The sequence below is a fragment of the Phyllopteryx taeniolatus genome, chromosome 4 (assembly GCF_024500385.1).
Source record: "Phyllopteryx taeniolatus isolate TA_2022b chromosome 4, UOR_Ptae_1.2, whole genome shotgun sequence".
In the NCBI taxonomy this organism is placed as follows: Eukaryota; Metazoa; Chordata; class Actinopteri; order Syngnathiformes; family Syngnathidae; genus Phyllopteryx; species Phyllopteryx taeniolatus.
In genome coordinates this window covers 32402474-32422526 of record NC_084505.1, presented here as the reverse complement: position 1 = coordinate 32422526, position 20053 = coordinate 32402474, and the positions used below count along the sequence as shown (strand labels likewise).

Below are 20053 nucleotides of genomic sequence, written 5' to 3'. Positions count from 1 at the left end.
CAACAGTCAAGTGTTTTGACTGTGACGGACTCAAACATGCGCAGAGTGAATACTCCATACAGTACTTCCACTTTTCCAAACATTTTGACTAGCGAAGGGTATAATAGTCCATTATTAATTGACCACTAAGAATTCTTTCGATTGTGTGGAGTCTCAACAAGTTCTCACAAGGTCGGCAATCATTTACTTATAAAGAGGAACCATCAAAAACATCATATGTTGGTACAGTAAAGGCACAGAGATAGGGACCCAGCCCTGCTGGGAATACCAAAAATCGGCTAGTAATTGATGCCCCCTCAAAAGGGTTTGTAATTGCCTATAGATGCACCAAATTGGCGGCAAAGGAATACTTTTGTTTAACTGAAGCTCCTCAACGCACTTCAAATTGTTTCCTTGACACCAAGATCATTTCACACTTAAAAAGAAGATAAAGTATGTCTACTGCAAAGCAGAAATGGCTTACACAATGGCCTGTCTACGATCCCCAGCACAAGGCAAACATCGTTAGCTATTTTAGTATAGACTAGCACAGCTTGTTAGAACGTAATGTAATACCCCCGTAGGTGGTCAAGAATAGACGCCATCATCGGTGCACTTTCAATTGCTTTATTGAACAGACGGTAACAAAATACACATACATTAACTGTGACGGCCATAACTGACACCCAGGGACTCAAAGCGCAGACTGGCTAACCTGAGCTAACAACAAGCACACTCTCATTTGCTGACGCAGACATCACTCACCAGGCCATGCCCCGCCTTTTAAAGCCACACACATTCAAGGTCACAGATAGTACAATGTCGAACATTAGGATTGCACCTCTCATGCATATTTTGCATTGGTATTGTTGTTTAATAATACAAGATCGATTTTTATCTGATTACTCATATAATTCATGAATCCTGAATGTAGTAGTTGATATGTAGTCATCAGAGAAGACAACCCATTTTAAATTATTATTTTTTTAATCCTCCAAAACACTCTCATGTGACATTTCAATCAATTTTCATCTCTAACCATCGTGTGTAAACATGCTCTAAGTCACAAATATGAAGCTATTTAGGACGTCACCCCTATCCTATCCAACCATTGTCACTCTAAGAGCATCCATTCCTTTCTCTCCCGTCGTACTTCTTCTTGTTTGTTGGGATGACCTCCCCTCCACTCAACCACTTTACCGCCGTCTCCTCTGCTGAGCTGTAACGGCGATACCCCTTGGCGCCGCTCTCGTGATCTCCACCTTCAATAATGAATGAGAGGATACAATTCGTCAATCACTTCAGAAGCAGGCAGGCAACAATGTCCAAGGTCAGGCCAGTGGCAGCTGTCAGAGTGGCGATATGATTGGTGCCTGGACGCATGCACACAAGAGAACAAGTGAGCGAGAGCGAAAGAGAGATGAGCAAGAGAGAGAGAGGGATGGATGGTGTAATTTAGTGCAAAAAAAAAGAAGGTGAGAAAATAGAACAAAATAGGGAGGATGAAGCGAGCTGGGTTTAAATGATCCTCCAAAGAGGTGAGGCAAGATAAGGATAATTGAACAATCGCACAATTACAATCACTTGCCAAAGACCGGAGTGGAAAAAAACAATAGAGAGAGAAGCAAGGTCGTTAAATACAGTAGCTCAGGCATACACTGCCCGACGGACGTCATGGTTGGATATCACTTTCTCAACAGTATTCTACACGTGCAGGCTTCTACTGGGTGTAATTGTGGGCGTTGAATGGCGTACAGCTCGGAGACACTTTTTCGTAGTAGGCCTATCGCATGTCTGAGTGAAGTCGTATCTCTCGGTATCTGTCTGGATTTGGGTCGAGTGTGTGTGAAGCCCAGGGCGATAGTGTAAAGGTTGCGTGTTGATTGTGTGCGACAAGGACACCCCCTACCCACCCGGAGCGAACTGCTATTGACCCATTCCACCAAAAACACACACACACATGCACACAAATTTGTTCCCAACAACGGCGGGGAGGAAGATAAAGCAAAGTGGGTTAAAACAGAATTATTGTGTGTGTGTGTCTGTGTGTGTGTGTGTGTGAGAGAGAGAGAGAGAGAAAGAGAGAGCGAGACACTCCCAAGTGTGCAGCTATTTTCACTGTCACTTGTGTACACAACTTTCCTCAGCGGAGTCTTCAGTCGCAGTGGGATTTGTTTATTTCACTCCCTTCCAAAAGAACAGACGCCAGACAAAATGACAAAGTGTTTGAGACTTTCACTTATTTCTGTTTTCCCATTCCTCAGCATCCCTCACGCACCAGCCACAACATTAGGTACATATGCACAATCTAATTAGATCCAATAGCCGAGCTATGTAAAAATTAAACTGCCTTTGCAAAGAAACAAAAAAATGCTCAGTTGATTGAGACTGTCAAAGAGATGTTTGCTGTTGTGGTCTAATTATCATTAGAAGAAATGACAGAATAATAATAAAAACAATTTTTTATTCATGGTCAAGTTTCCCCATTATTAATCAAATCAATTTTGTCAAAACTTCAGCCCTACAAGAAACCACAGTAATATACAAATGAATATAATTTAAACATTGAATTCTGAATATTGATAAGAAAATATAGTGGTGCCTTGACTTACAAGTTTAATTCATTCCGTGATCATGCTTGTAACTCAAAACACTCACCTCTCAAATCATCTTTCCCCATTGAAATGATTGTAAATGCCATTTAAATGCCATCCGTTCCAGCACCCCCCCAAAAAAACACATTTTTTTGTAAAAGTGTTTTTAATCATAAAAATAGTACTCTATAATGTACTTTATAAAACCCTATATTCATGACATCTTTGAATAGAATGTAAAGAAATTAAACATTTTTTACCACATTTTTTCAATTCAATAGACATTGTGCTGGTGTGCACGCCTTGGCCACCTGAGGGCAGTATTATACAGACATACAGTATGGATGTACAGGGGTGGTCACAGCTTTTCAGTCAGCCGCAGTAATGGTAGTTGTTTTTCGCAGAGGATAAGGAACAGATGCTTGTGAATATTCATATGCAATCGTCCCCCACTATATCGTGGTTCACTTTTTGCAGTCTCCCTGTATTCTCATTTTTTAAAATTGTACATATCTAATTTTGTATCACACATTTCTCACGATATAGCGGGATTTTGTCTGTGATTGGCTGACCCAATGTCAGCTGGGATAGACTCCAGCTCCCCTGTGGCCCTAGTGAAGATAAGCAGTACATAAATTGGATGGATTGATGATCCAATGAAGAATTGATTAACTTTTGATCATGAGCTGGGATTCTATGCTGTCCATGGGTATTTAATGAGTTGAAAGTTGACTGTTTGGTTCAGTGGTTCTCAAATGTTGTCACCCTAGGACCCGCATTTTCCTATTGTTACAAAGTTGCGACCCACTTTTATAGAAGTTAAGAACAATAAAGATCTTTTTGTTTCGAAACAGCCTCTGAAAACACATGTAAAGTATATTTTCAAATGCCGTTTCAAATGAGTTTGACATACTGCCAAAAGCATATTGCTAGCCATGAGGCCGCTAGCCACAGGCTAAGCTGCACTGTATTTGTTTACGGAGTCAACTCGTGACTGGAGCACAAGTGAGTAACATTTCCTGTCGCCTACCTAATATGTTCCATGTGGGCACTTGCAACCTCAGTATTGTACTGAGGAGAAAAAAAAAAAAAAGTGAATACGAATACATTGCAATACTTGACCGTGACCTAACCTGAATGGCTCCGTGACCCACTTTTGGGTCCCGACTCACCAGTTGAGAATCACTGGCTAGTTTATCACTTAAAAAGGATTAGATATTCTAAGATAATAATAGTAATTAAAAAAACATTTTCTTAAATAATGCACCTGTAGTTCACCAATTCTTCAGTTTTTTCTTCACTTTTACTGTCCAATTACACAGTTTGTGTCTGCGTCTTCTGCATTAAAAGAAACTTCAGAACCCTGGCCCCCTGACTGTCCCCTCATGTCTGATGTGTGCTCGTCGGGCGATCACAGCCGACAGTATCATGTAGCATTTGTGTGTCCTCTAGCAGATGCACCCTGCAGGGTGGCCCACCTCTTAGAAATGTCACTGATCACAGTCTCTTCCATCTGATTGCGTCTCTCTCTTTCTGTCTGTCTCTGTCTGTGTCTGTCTCTCTCTCTCGCTCTCTCTCTCTCTTTCTCTCTCTCACACACAGACACCCACACATGCACTCTTGCAGTATTAGTGACATTATTAAATGCCATACAAAGCAATAAACTAACATTTTCGAGTGACTCACAATTAATAATTTAGTCGAATAAAGCACCGTTGCTTAATATAAATAATAACATGCTTGCATTGGTAAATGCCTCAAGCACAGATGATATAGTGTTGTCTAATTGCGCTCGTTTATTATTTTTGGCTATCTCGCGTTTAAATACGCTTTAAACCCAGTAATATTCCACACACAAACAGTGTGCTTGTGTGTGCATGCATGCGCCTGCTTGCATTTTGGTGTGGCGTCGTTGGTAACTTGCGCTCTGATCTGACATCTGTCGATCAGAGAGTCGGGATCAGTCCGTCACCTGTCGGCTCTGATCTGATAGCTATCAGTCAAAGCTTATGGAGAGTCTGATAGGAGCTGGCGAGGATAGCTCTTGGGGGGTGTGGAGGGATAGATCTGTAATCTCCGCTGTAGTCTTTTAACCACCGCTGCTATTGTTACCAAATTAATGATAATAATAGCAATAAAGTGCTGGCACTACCTGCAGCCTCCTGTTTGGGAATTGTTGGAGAAGATAAGAGGATATAGCCACAAGCCAAGGAAACATTTTGTTCCCGCGTGTGCATGCTTATCTGCTGTTTTCCCATCCAGGAATAGCGCTTCTCATCCTTGAGCCTGTGGCATCGCTTCTCCTACGAGTTCAGCCGAGTCTTTTACGAGTCAGCAGGGCGCAGCGGGTGTTTCTGTCATGGGGCCACTTTAACGTAATCATGAGCTAAGACAGGAGGTCTTTCCTGATGAAGTGTCTCATATAACACTCTTAATTGGTGTGGGTGAAAGATTTGCATCGTAAGTGAATTTACATTTCACAGGGCAATAAGTCCCACCCCAAATATTTATTTATATATATATATATATATATATATATATATATATATATATATATATATATATATTCATCAATTTGATTTTAATTAAGTGGACCTGAGTATAACATAGAAATGATGTGCTTGACCTTGTTTGATTTCCCCAAAACATTTTCACAGAGGAAATAATGTTCAACTTGAGCGGCGTAAAACCATACCGATTTTTAACATCTTAACCGATTTTTGAAATATGAGAGTCCCCACACATGACAGGGAAATACTGTATTTGCCATGTGCGTACTTACTGCCCGTATTGTGTTTGATGGACATAAAGGGTGAGTTTGCATTGTTAAAACTGCTAGCAAGACTTGAATGTAGCCTCACTTCACTATTACCAAAAAACATGTTACAATACACCAAGTGAAAGTGGAGTTTAAAACTTGCTTTTCAAATTCATCCGAGATATTGTTTACATTCTTCGCTACTGCTGTTTTGGTTCGCAATACAGTACAGCTGGGCTCAACTGTTTACTTTTTAATGTCCATGTTTGAACGATATGTCTAAGAACTGAGATAATTACATTTAGTACATCAAAAAAACAGTGACGCTTGGATGACACACACACCACTATTGAGAAACTACGCACTTATTCACATCAGTCAACTTTGCATTCTGTACATTGTTGGAATCAATTATGTTTTGTTAGCATTTAAAGTTCTGAATAATATCTTCATAGTACAAGGTAAATAAATGCCGCGTGAACAGCACAGTTTAAAATCTTAGCTATAGACACACTGTGTTCATTTAATTATGACCTAGTTCATCATCATCACCCCCTTCACCTTGCATTGTCTCATTAATTGTCTTTGCCCCCATTTCTTTCGGCGTGGTATTAACATGCACAAAATCTTAACTCGTAATTTTCTCCTCTCCCCAACCACTGTGTCATCCTAATTGCGTGTTGTAAACGCCTGTTAAAACAAGTGCAGGCAGATTTATTACATCAAAACAGACTAGAACTCATTTGCACCCAATAATCAAAAAGTCATCTTCCGCAGTGGGGGGAAAAATGCTTTGCCACACAAATTGCTACTGCTTATTAAAAGTAAAATTACATGTAATAAAATGGACTGATTTAGGTATTTTCTCCACTTCATCCCCATGCGGCAAAAGTGTGTGTATGTGTGTGTGCGGCGAGACAGCGAATCAGTATTCATCATAGACGACAGTCAATTCTGTCAGCCCAGTCTCACGACAGGGGTCTAGTGCTATGAAGATTAAGTGATTTTTCTAGGGTGACTGCCCTCAATGGTGACCTCTCCCACTCAAATTCATTAACACCACATGGTTTACACCATGGATAAAAGTGCTTTCCTTTGGTCGGACCTGCAAAATTGGTGGAATTTCTAACACACATTTCATGTCTGAAACCCGAGGTGTGATCCATTAGCTTCGCCTATTACGTAGATTGGGATTTCGGTGGGATTTCATTAGATAATTCAGACAACTATGATTTGATTACGTGACCAATTATCGATGCATACTGATAAACTGTGACAGACTTAAACATGCTTTCATTGCGCTAGGAAGAGGAGCTAGGTGAAGTAGCAGCATGCATATCTGATTGTGCATTAAGACATGAATTGCGACATTAAAGGGGGTGTTTTTCAGTCAAGCCGATGTTACCCACGTCTGCTACGGTGTTAGCAGGACTTTAGTGCAATGAGCCTTTTGTAAGGTATACAGTTAACTGTCTTAAGTTACACAACTGCACATCTTTGGTAAAGTAAATGTCATTAGTGAATTTAATAAAGCTTACCGCCATTAGAATAAATTGAAATGCATTCACAGGTAGGTGGTTTGGATAGGGGGAGGATAGACCCAACTGCTGGTGCACTTTCAATTGCTTTATTGAACAAATGGTAACAAAATACAGAAAACACAAGCACATTCTTAGACCACCTGCTGATGGCCTCAACTGACTGCGTCATTCAACACGCATAGTTGCTAACGGTTTAGCCAATTAACAGCCAGCCAACTCTACACTCTCATTCGCTGACTTCCATGTCACTCAACAGGCTAGTGTAGAACGTGAGGATGGTGGACAAAAATAATACCTGCACCTCACATGCATACATTGTGGTATTATATGGTGAAGCAGCATTTAGTTTTTATGCTGCACACAAATGGAATAAGTTGACAACAGAAGTGAAGTCAGCCCCAAGTGTGAATGTTTTTAAGTCCAGGTTAAAAACTCTTCTTTTTTCTCATGCTCTTTAAAGCATCTCCACTTTTAACTGATCTGTCTTGCACTGTATGCTGTTTTAATTGTAGTTTTAGTTTTCTCTTTGTTTTATATGTTTATAAACTGTTTTTAAATGCTTTTAATCATGTAAAGCGCATTGACTTGTGTATGGAATACGCTATATAAATCAATTTGCTTTGCTTTGCTAAAGCTTTAAAATGTATATAAATGATAAAACTAAATATTTGGTCGCTACTTCGCAGTTTGTCTATTGTGAGGGTCGTCTGTAACGTAATGCTGCTATAAATGAGGGATTACGGTACAATTAAATTTCCATAGAAATCTTAATAGTATTAAGTGGGTAAGCCGTACAAACTGAAAACAGACGACAACAGAAACTTGGGACTGCTGTGTTATCCTCGAATAAGCCATTGTGTTCCTTATTTCCTTGTTTCTCTTTCAAAAATCTCAGAAAGAATTCCTGAAAGCTGAGGAATACAAATTGTAACGTTTTGTTTGCGCGCAGACGTGTTCATGTCTGCCTCTTGACTCTCCTCTCACATTTGGAGGCCAACCGTTCTGTTGGTCAACATTCTTCCCCAAAGAGGGAATAAAGCAGGGATGATCTTGAGTTCCGCCACACTTTGGTGCAGGTGGAGCGATGGGCAACGTGAGCGACCGTGACTTTCAATAGTTGGACAGGTGCTTAAGGCATAACGGCGGTAAGAGGTTTGTTGACAGTGGGCGACAAAGACAGCCAAACATCCCGTTAGCTGACATTGCTCCTGTTAGCTGACGTTGCTCCTCTCAGAAGCTTGCTAGCGTTCACCATCTCCATCTGTCGTTCTTAATGGACTTGGCTTTAAAGTACAAGGTAGGATTTAAAGGGGCAACGAGGAGTGACGCGAGCTATGGAGAAAGTGCAGATAAGTGAAATAGCTGGAGCACTTAAAAACATGGTTCTATTTATACAGCGTGCAACTGTGCCTGCCTTTCTCAGTCAAGTCGTACGCTATGATAAACCGTTAAGGTTGCATCCCTGCTTCACACACACACACACACACACACACACACACACGAAGATGAGTCATGGCGCTGCTCAACAGAATGGCAGAGGCAGTGCTCTTCGCCATCTTGTGAGGAATTTTCCAAATAAATTCTTATGGCCATGTTAACACTTACTCTCAGTTTCCTTGTCCTTCTCAACACACACACACACACACACACACAGGCTCACATATAAATCAAGGGTACATGGAACATTTTCCCTGTGTGCACGGCGAAGGCAGCTATCAATCCAAAGTAGAGGGGACGACTAAAGATGGAGAAACGGGAGGAAAAATGTGGCCCTGGGATCTCCACAGGGAATGAGGAGTATGGAAGCGAATGCAATTGAGAAAGAATGAGAGGGCCGCTTGGAATGAGAAAAGACACTTGAAAGTAAAACAGTTTTGACCTTGTTTTGAGTTCTTGCTGCAGCAGATGACTTACATTGTTAAATGGTGGAGAAGTTGAATCAATCTCACCATTAACTAGTGGCGGTAATTGCAGAATAACTTACGATCATTGCGATTATCTTGCCAACAATGAAGTGATATCAATCATCCATCCATCTGTTTTCTATTACGCTTTTCCTCACTGGGGTCACGGGTGAGCTGGAGGCTGTCCCAGCTGATTTTGGGCGGAAGGCTTTTTACAACCAGAACTGGTTGCCAACCTTTCGCAGGGCACACAAAGACAAACAACGATTTCCACACACATTCACACTTGTGGGCAATTTAGAATCTTCAATTAACCAAACAGGCATTGATGTGGATCAAAATCGGACAGGCAATGCCTAGCGAGGGTCAGCATGACATATTTAAATAAAACTTTTGAGTTTTACAGTATCAAAAATGTTCTTGTGCTTGTGAGTCGTATAATTGGCTTAGTTCTTTGAGCATCCAACATTTTCTAAATGCTTTGGTATTGAAATGGCAAAGTCCACAAAAAAAGTTAGGGGTCCAGGAATGGTTTTACACTTGGAGTTTGTTTACCAGCGGAGTACAAACCTGAGCGTCCACCGATAGGACAGCTAAATTACAGTCACCAAACAGATTATAGCCACAATATGATGTTGTTTTGGCCAATCGTGACATAAGACTATTTTCTTGGCAACTGCAGGAGAAATTGTATTTACTGCGCCATTTTACCGCATTGCGCACATTTTAAAGACGCTGATGGCGAATGGTGACCCTCCGAATACAAGAGGTGGCAGAGATTCTTAACACATTCATTAATTCAAATGTTTGTATAAAAGGAAAAATTATTTGCAAAATTATATAATTAGACATCACATCATGTTTTGGAATGTGGGAGGAAGCTGGAGTAAGTAAGGCCAAGCATGGGGAGAACATGGAATGTTCACACAGGAAGGCTGGAATTGAGTATTGAAATTTTGAACCCTGAACCTCGTGACTGAGGCAGATGTACTAATGCCTATAATATCAATCATTATATTGGAAAATTGATTGATAATACAACAAAACATTCATGATATTTACCATATTTCGGCAAATTGTGAGCACGGGCATTTATTCACTTAATAGCAGATGGGTAAAGTGTGTATTGGATGCCTTATTTGTCAATTAGGATTTGGATTAGTATTGTTAATATTTCTAGTAATTTAACAGTATATTACATTTTATAAGTGAAACTTGTAAAATGATCTGAGAGGCTGTTTAGGTGCTTCGGTGGGGCTGTTTTTGTTAGGATCAGCGTTGAAATGAACTGTGCATTTGCGTCTATGGAATGTGATTAGAACTACACTTACGACAGTACCTGTTTTTTTTTTTTTTTTTTTCCTGATGCGAAAATAGAGGGGTCTAATTGAGGGTGGACGTCTTAACCAGATAATGCACCCTGGTTAATGCACCCTGGATAATGCACCCTGCGACTCATTGGGGCATGGACTATTCGGAGAAAAGCAAAAACACTCCTTGAACTTTAACCACTGAAGAATAGTTTAAATAGGTGAACACGACAATAGACAAAAAATAAAATGTCTACAGATTTGACATTGAAACCGTCATAGTCCATCCATCCATCCATCCATCCATTTTCTGTACCAATTATCCTCACTAGGGTTGCGGGCGTGCTGGAGCCTATCCCAGCTATCTTTGTTATTAATTAATTAAATCTCAACTAACTCCGAACTGCATACCTGTCGGCGCTTTGTTTATTAAATTAAAACAAAGTTATGACTATCGGCTCCCTTCGATTCGCTTTGAGTTGAAACAAAATAAATGGCGAAGTGAGTTGAATGGTAAAAAAACAACAACCTTTGCCAGGAGAGCACGTGTGACCACTAGTACCATGAGTGCAGATGTAGTAGTATTATTTTGATGGTGTCTGAACCGTTTGCCAAATATACCTTGGAAGACTGGGTGAATGACTTCCATTATTTCTTGGGCTAATAATTGGACCCCCACCTCCCCTGCTCGTCCAAAAAATAAAGACTCTAGCGTGCACCTTTTATGATGAGATATAATTTCATGGTACATGGTTATCCATGGTTTTTCTACGACCTGCACGTTTTATTTCTTTGCAAATGAACATGGTGGCCTTTATGTTCTGTATCACTTTGTACTTTTCAACATCGTCGATGAGGTTTGAGGAAGTTTCAATCTTGTATTTAAGAACACAATTATCAAACGCATTGGATTTGGATTCAGCATACTGTAGCTCAGGTTTTTCTATTCCATTAGACGTCTTTTTCTGAATCATGCTTTCATATCGGCCTTGACATTTGCTACATGCTGCAGGTGAACTTAAACAATATGCATATTCTATTCAGGATTTACAGGGTGTCCCAAAAGTCACAATACACTTATTTCTTTCTATTCCGTTTTAGGTATGATTCGGAGAGGCTCAAGGCAATCATCATTTGACAGCTTAGGTTTTGCAGTTTTTGTGAGCATATCATTACCTTGCCCATGGCTTGCCATTTGACATTGTAGCAGCTTTGCAAAGTTGCCGCCCTCCTAGAGGTTTTTCTGTCCCCGGCTGCAGTTGAACACCAGTTTGAGATGCTCTACGGCTCCAAAGCGTAGTACAATTTATGCTATCCAGGACACGTTTCTTAAAACAGGATCTGTTCTTGACAAACCAGGCAGTGGAAGGCCTGCCACTACCACCACTGATGAAAGCACTGAACTCTTGCAGCAGGGGTTCGAGTAAAGCCTGGGAAAGTCTATCCAGAGGGCTGCACTGAAACTCAGCATCAACAAAAGCTCAATTCAGCAGATGCTTTGGCGAGTGATACACCTTTACGTGTACAGACTTCAGGTTGTTGAGAATCATAATTTTCCACTTGAAGCCTTGAAGTTGATATGCTTACAAAAACTTCAAAGCCTAAGGTGCCAAATGCTGATGGCCTCACGTCTGTCCCAATAATACCTGAAATGAAATGTATAATGACTTTAGAGACACCCTGTCTATGCTTTTCAGTGTTGTGAAAAACTATTTGCCACCTTCGTAATTGCTGATTTCTGTTCTTTGCATATTTAGCACAAAGACAAGCCACATAAATACAAAATGCAGTTTATAATTGATGATATCATTCATTTAAGGGGAAAGAATCCAAACATATCTGGCCTTATGTGAAAAAGTTTATGCCGAATGCTTGCCATTGCAAAAAAAATTATTATTTTATCAAAAACGTATCCTTCTTTCTGTGTCTGTCAGAGGTGGCACCCTACCTGCGAGGGGTTGGCCTGGGGCAACAAGTGGTGCTGGAGGGAAACAGACTGGTGCTGACCTGCTTGGCTGGAGGCAGCTGGCCACTGCAGTACCGCTGGTCTCTCAACGGCAGCAACATCACCGGCTGGACGTCGCAGTACAGGTCAGCTGGCGCCAACTGGATGGCTTGCGCTCGTTGGCCCCCCTGTACGAGGCTAACGGGGTCCAAAACATTTCAGTCCATTTTCATCAAATAAGAAAAAAAACTTGATCAACATACAATGTTTTATTTAATATTAAGGACATCGCTAAAACCCCAAACTGTAAGGCAGTCCACACAGGAAAAGGCAAGAACGAATCCTTTCAATTGTGTAAAGTGTTACAAGTATAAGTACAATTAAGTATAGTTATAAATGTGGAAAACACTGCATTCTATTTAAGAAATGGTTCCAAAATTTAGATGACAAATTCAAAAATACTTCCACAATTCTGTTATCTCTTATCTGTTTCTCCATGTCCTGTGTGTTGTTTGGCAAAACTGCTGCTGTGAAATAAGAGTTTAGCATCATCTTTTAAAATAGTGGCAAACTTGGGAGACCTGATCCACTTGGGTGAGGAAGAGAGGAGGGGTGTAACACGTTGGACCGCTCTCAAAATTCTGCCAGCTGTAGTTTGATGAGGTCGGCCCTACGCCAGATCGGCAGGGCGCTGTGTTGTGTCGTCTTTGCGCTGCTGTCAAAATTTATAACAAGTCTGATATGAGGACAAACACCAGAGAGGACGGAAAGCCACAGGATTTTATGACTACGTTTTACCTCGGGTCCTTCAAAGACTGCTAAAAACAGCCAGTTTTTCAACGACACCTTCAGAATTTCTTTACAAAACCAGAGAGGTAGCTCTCCAAAATTTAGTGGTTCTCTCTTTACTGGTGGTGGGCATCCCTGGTATTCAACTGGACTGTCACCCAAGAATTGTCAAATTGTTTTTGAGAAACTGAAAAGATACCATTTGCACATTTTGTGGCATTACAGCTAAGTTACCTCCACCAAGGAGGTTATATTTTTGCCATTTGTGTGTAAATAATTCTACGCAATCCTGGTTATGCCCGGTTAGTAGATCAGCTTTCATGTCTGTATGCGTGCGCCAACAAGTTTGCGCCCGTTTTTACGCCCACAAAACTTAAGTAATTTAGGCCTTTAGACAGAAGCAGTATCTATGCCTAATGCTGATATAGCTATACTGTGCCCAAATAAATAATGATGCAAAAATCACAGTACTGGTATATTGTAAAGAAATTGGAAAGGTGTTTAAGTTCGATCATGTTTCATTAATGGCACATCTTAGATTGACATTTTCTTAGCTACGGTAAGTAGCTGTTTTCGTCCCCTCTTTCTTCTCTGAATTGAAGACTCCAAATTAAAAAAGAAAATTGTGGTTTAGCTGCTTTAGTGATTAGAAAAGATACAACTAACTGACAATAAAGGCTTCAATGCATCCTTTTTTTTTTGTATTCAAAGCCTCCAGTTCAGTTGTAAAATTGGACATGGTGGATATACTTTGAGCCCACACACTGTTTAGTTTGGAGCAACAGAGGCAGCCAGGTCGATTCCAAGCCGTCTCCGCCAGTGAAATTTGATTGAACTTGTCCTAAATCATCCAGAGAATTGGGCTCTGCAAGCAAGGCTGCAACTGTGTCAGATTATTGTATTGATTGGCAACTGTCAACACTGAAATTTGAGTTTAGTGAGATATACGTATACCGGCTAAAGTTGCTGGGTGCTTAAAAACTACGGTGACAGCCCCGCTGCCCTCTTCTGATAGAAATGTAATGGACCCCAGTATGACAGTGAGAGAGGGAGAGCCACTGTGTTATTATGTTATGTGCTATTCCTGACTAAACTGAATTATACGAGCCTTTTAAGGATGATGCCAGCATACAAACAATGCATATACAGCATTCGACAATACGCGTGTATGGGTGTTGTGTGCACAACTTGGCATCATACACTGACAGCCTGGGAGTTAAGTACTTGGCTGGCCTATTATTCATAATGAGCCCCTAAGCGATGTCCAGTTTTGTGTGTGCATGTGCGTGTGTGTGTGTGTGTGTTGGTGTGCTTATTTGCATTGGTGAGTTTGTCCAGCGTGGCAACAACCTAGATCGTATGCCAAGATTGCCATTAGAGAATCCCTGTTCATTTACAACCCATTAATAACCCCTCAAGGAAAATAATAATAAGAATAAACATGCATGCAATAAAATAAATATACAGGTTCTAGCCCCGCGTAAGGGTGCCAAAGAGTAGATAACATTTTGACAATAGAGCCAAACAACCGTACCTAAACCAACTTTAATGACTATACTGTTCAGTGCAAACGTGCGTTCACCCTTTATCAGGCACGGTGTCGTTCTGGTCGGTCGATTCAGAATCCTTCACAGCAACAGCCTCACTTCAATTATCGCCATCTAGCCCCCCACCTCCCTGTCTTCCGGGGGGGGGAAGAGAAGTGGCAGTAAAACTGAGTAAAATCCAGATGACAGGGGTGGAAGCAGGGCAAGAGACTAGTTGCATACTAGGTATGGTTTAACCAAATGCAAAAGTATAGAAATAAGTCTTAAGTTAAGAGTTAAACATTTGTACTGGTGGTTAAGGAAGAATTAGGTGAATTTTTACTTTCAGTATCATTCAACCAATCAGATTCTTAATGTGTAAATTAAATAGTCTGACACATTGCAGTGTACTTTTTTACTTTAATAATAAAAAAATATATCAGTAATTTATGTATTCATTTCAATATATACAAAATGTCAGAAGTTTGGGGTCACCCCAACAATTTCATATTTTCCATGAAAACACATCCTTGTTTATAGGATATACATTACCGTTCAAAAATTTGGTGCTTATTTAGAAATGTCATTATTTTGAAAGAAAATATTTAATGTTATCTTCATTGTAAAAGGCAGTGCTTTTCTTTAAAAAATAATAAGATTTCTAAGTGACCTCAAGCTTTTGAAGAGTAGTGTACAGTATATGTTGTTTTAAAAAAAAATTACATCATTAGTTGTCTTGTTTGGAGAAACCACATGTTGCAGCTGCTTTATAGTGAGGTGTGTGGTCTCCATTTTCCACTTATGTTTAATCAGCAATCAGCTAAATCAGCAATCAGCTAAATCAGGCAATCAGCTAAAGTTCATTAAAAGGCCTTCCCACAAGATATTAACCTTAAGCATCATTGTTTGTATTGTCTCTTTTGCCGTCTGTAGGTTGTTTGTACCGTCGCTGCAGAGGACAGATGCCGGCCTGTATCAATGTGCAGTGAGGAACAGGATGGGCGCCATCATACACGGAAGAACAGAGGTGCAAGTGGCCTGTGAGTACTAGAAACTCTAACTGACAGAGCAAGAACGAACATCAGTGGTATGGTAACAGAAACTCTCTCTTCCTCTAGTTATGGGAAGGTTCTCAGGCGAAGAGCAGAGAACGACGACGAGCCAAGGGCAGGCTGCCGTCCTCAGCCTGCCGCCCCTGGCGTCATTTCCTCAACCCTTGGTCACTTGGTACAAAGACGGACACAAGATTATTCCCAATGACCGAATGCAAGTACCTCTCAGTTAAGCAGGCTACATACATAATAATACATACATACATACATAATATCTAAACCAATTTTTTAAATGGAACAGAGGCCACACATGACGAAGAAAAACATCGCCACATTTGTTCTTGCTGCTCTTATTGGTTTTTTTTCCTGTACATTTTATGCTTGCATTTTTTTGGGTGTGATTATATAATGTGATTATACATTTGTTTTAATGAGTTTAAATATATTTATGTTTTAAGCGTATGGGAAGGGCAAAAGTATGGTCTCTCTGTATTGAAGTTTTTCACATATAAGCAGGTGAGTCTTGAACATTACCGACTGCTTTGAATGGGGGTTCACTGTCGTCTGCTTGAATCGTACCAGTGGCATCTGCACCATTTTAAATTTGATAGCAACAGACAAATTCACCAAAAGTGTCATGAATACCATAACCTTTTTCATCAGGCATCACTCTTTCCCCCTGCAATGAAGCCCGACAGAGTCAGGTTGTGTCTGAAATCGATTTTGATAAAAATGTGCACTTGGAACGTCCTCCTCGGTGAAAGATGTGAAGATGTGTCGGGTGCCGGCATAACTAACCATTAAGAGCACTAATAGCTCCCGGGCGTGCTATGGAATGAGATTGTCTTTGCCCTCTCCGTGCACGGAAATGGTCAGTCTGCTTTGTTCTCACTCCTTTAATGGCACTTCCCAAAGCTCTACGGGGTCATTAACAAATAAACTCATTTTTATCATGTATCATTTCAACCAATAGCTTACAGCGAAAGACCATTTTTATATAGTGTTTTAAAAGAACAATTATTATTTAAATTATAATATTAAGTATTCTGTTTGTTTTTCCCATCATTTGATAACTGCGAGTTTGAGTTTGCATAGAAACAACTTAAAGCAAAGGCAAAGCATGCACAACACTTGTTTCCTTTGGTCTCAACAATAACATTTATTAAGACATTCAATTTGAATGTGTATTGATTACTGCAAAATCCCCATATAGATGACTCCAATTTCACTAAAAGTCCCTGCAACACTTTTTTCAGTTTACGACAAATTCCACACACGCTCCTTTTTATAAGGCACAATAAATTTTATACAGCATTCTGGTGAGAACTGATCATTATTACAGTAAGTCATCAGAGCAATGTAAATTAAAGATAATGATCACTGAGATTTAACTGCTATACATGCTGTGATTGCACAGGGGGAATAAATGCTAGCAGTATTAGGTTTGAAACGCTTTAAAAACATTTAAAAAATGATGAGCAAAGTAGCAGGTACTCTGCTTGTGAATCAGATAACGTGCTGCGCTACGTGCTGAGTAGAATTGTCAAACGTCCGTATTCATAGAAAAAAAAAAACACCGTGGATTTTATCAATATGAAAATCTGATATGTAAACAAAAGGCTCACCTTGTAAGTGCACACCGCAAGGTCATGCTTGTATGAGTTGTGGAAGATCTTGAGAGCCCAGACCTGAACCCCATCAAGGACCTCCCATCCATTGCAAAGAGGGTCATGGTTGACCATTGTATGGCATCAGAGAATTTCCAGTGAAATGTCATAATTCACCGATACGATCAATGACGTCATTGATCGGCTCCGCAAAAGACATTTACTCCGCGTCGCCACGTGCACAGTATATTCAAATCCAAAAGCTAGTTTATTCTTAGCCTTGTCGCCTGTCTTTTGACGTAATACTGTAAATATCTGACGGCCAATGAAGTTATTTCTAAAAATAAAAACATGTCGGTGGTGTGAAACAGACAACACGTCTGAGACAGGCAACACGTAATGCCCGGATCAGACTACAAGACAAATTTGCTCTTTCACGATTGCACTATGTCAGACTACTGCAATAAAATCTTGTATTCCAATACCAACGCATCCCGTTTTTCACGATCATTGGGCTTTATCTTGTCAACTCAAATGTGACCGGATACACTCGTTACCGTGGCGACGACAACAAGAGGGGAGCGAGCCGACTATTATAAGGACAAAATGGGGAAAAATGTGTGTTGGTGGTCACCGGTGCTCAGGACAGGAGAAGACGTTCATTTAAGGCTTGCTTGAGGTATGTTCACGTACTTTTAATGCGATACGGCTCACAAGCAGGCAATAAAATGTTATGTAGCCGAGCAAGCTAGTAGTCCCACGAACGGTTGGACGTAAACATGCCGCCCTTCTGTCGAATCATGCTCTAAAGTTTCGGTGTGGGTGAAGTAATTTATTTAAAAATAAAGTAATTTAATTACAGTAAGTTAGCACCCATTATTTCTGTCATGTAATGTTGGTTTGATCTGACTGATTAGAATACACGATCTGACTAGAGCAGTGATTTCCAACCTTTATGGAGCCAAGGAACATATTTTACAATTGAAAAATCTCACAGCACACCAACAAACAAAAATTTCACAAAAAGTGGATACATTAATTACTGTATTTACTTCCTGCCATCTAATAGAATACCATTTATCATTTGTTCTGTCTGTCACTATGCCTCACTGGCATAAATAGAGGAACAAAGATACATTATTTATTGTAAATATATATTTTTTTAGCAATTAAGTACACAAGTATATGCAGTAAATGAACAGGTCATTTAAATAGACACATTCCTCCATCTTGTGACCGGATCGTTGATCGGTTATCGTTTTTTTAAACTCGCTGGTCGGTGATCGGCCCCAAAAATCCTGATCGTGTAAAGCCTAGTGTAAATTAAATGCAACCTTTCCTTCAGTTATGTGTTCCTGAAACGGTTCTCTCGCTGGAATAACATTTAATGCAGTATGAAATGTGTTTGTCATCAAACATCAAAGAGTTTGCCAGTGGGACTGGAAATACAGAGCTGCAGTTAATGCTTGACGTCGCCGGTGAAGCGCTTTGTGTTTATTAGAGAGGGAGAGATGCATCACGGTCCTCCCGCATGTCCTTGACAATGTCCTATGTTACTGAACAAAACCTGGTAAAATAAAATGCCCCAAAAAAACAGACTAAATGCATAATCATCACAGTGCTACTCCAAGTCAACCACACTTTTGGGATATCAACCTGTGCAGTTAGGAAACCTTAACGATTGCGAATCAATTTCACCTGCTGTTGAGCAAATGACGGACAAAAGATAGCAAGGAGAGGCAATTAGAAAGACATCCCCGATTGATTCCTCGCTAGTTTTTCTTTTCTTCCCATCATTGTCCTCACCGTTAGTGGCGGCAAATGGTGATATCTGCCGCACACAATAGCTCCTCAGGTAGTCTAAACTAGAAGCGAACACAGGAGTGGATTTTGACTTCCGCTCCTTCCCACCCCGAGAGAGACACTGCGCTTGTCGCCCCCGTGGCGCCCGCCTATGAATTGATTTTGCCGTACCAAACAAGTTGTTCTCTGACTGGACTTTTCTGGCAAAATTTTCAGTCAGCACCCACCCGTTAAGGCCCCTCTAAAAAAAAAACCTTGGCCCTAATTTGGCCACCGCACTAAAATCGGTCTAGAAGCACCAGTGGGCCAGAAGGTTAGCGTAGATTCAAGAGTGTGGATGAGATTCCAGGGGATAGGCCAGTACAACAGAAAAGGCAGAGGGGTGTCCGACACAGACTTCTTGAAGGTGGCACTCACTGACGGTCCTTTGACTGTCAGGGTCCGGGTTCAGGTCTGGGATGAGATATCTAGAAACCATCCGTCGTCTCATTGGGAACATCCGCAGATGGAGGAGAATGCATGACAGGCATGTGGAGGATATGTACATTACTGAGCCATCTCATGAGTTTTCCTGAAGTCCATCGCTCCATCCATTTTCTATAAGAGTTGTCCTCTATAGGCTAATGGGTAAGCTAGTCTATCCCAGCTGACTTTTGGCAAGAGGCGTGGCAATTTAGAGTCAATGAACAATATGCAAACTCCAAACCGGAAGTCCAGAGCTGAGATTCGGACTCAGAACTGTGAGGCAGACTGGCCTACCACTGGCTCACTGTTCCGCCACATGTTTTGTTGTTCTGGACAATTTATGTGTTTGTTTAGCAATCCTTCAACCAAGAGTAGATGGATGGTCTTTTTATCCATCAGCCAATTGTTGTATTCTTGCTATGATGCGCTTGTGTAATCAACTGAGGCTCCATGATGCTGGCAATGTTTCTGCGCTCTGATTAGTTTGACACAAATGTCAGAATCTTATTTTCCCTCCAAGACACTCTATCCTGCTGCCTTTTCAAGCATGAGAATAATCTGGACAGAAACTTTTATTTCTTCATCTTGAAATGAAATTTCCCTGATTGGCTTGCCGCCCACACATGCACGCACACACGCGTGCCGTTTGAAGACTCGTGCGTGGCACTTCCTTTGAACCTTCATAAAACTAATTTGCACCTTTCTTCACAGCTCCCCTCTTGTCTCGACAAGACACGTCTCCCTCTCCCCACCCTCCCTCATTTCCTCGCGTCTCGGCTT

At 40.7% G+C, this 20053-nt stretch overlaps 1 protein-coding gene across 1 annotated transcript in view; it reads left to right on the top strand.

The window, feature by feature from the left end:
- sdk1b (sidekick cell adhesion molecule 1b) overlaps positions 1-20053 on the top strand; it is a 277239-nt gene that overhangs the window by 82441 nt on the left and 174745 nt on the right. The window contains 3 exon segments of the mRNA XM_061771792.1: positions 12021-12177; positions 15280-15386; positions 15465-15612. Coding sequence (XP_061627776.1) covers positions 12021-12177; positions 15280-15386; positions 15465-15612 — 412 coding nt within the window.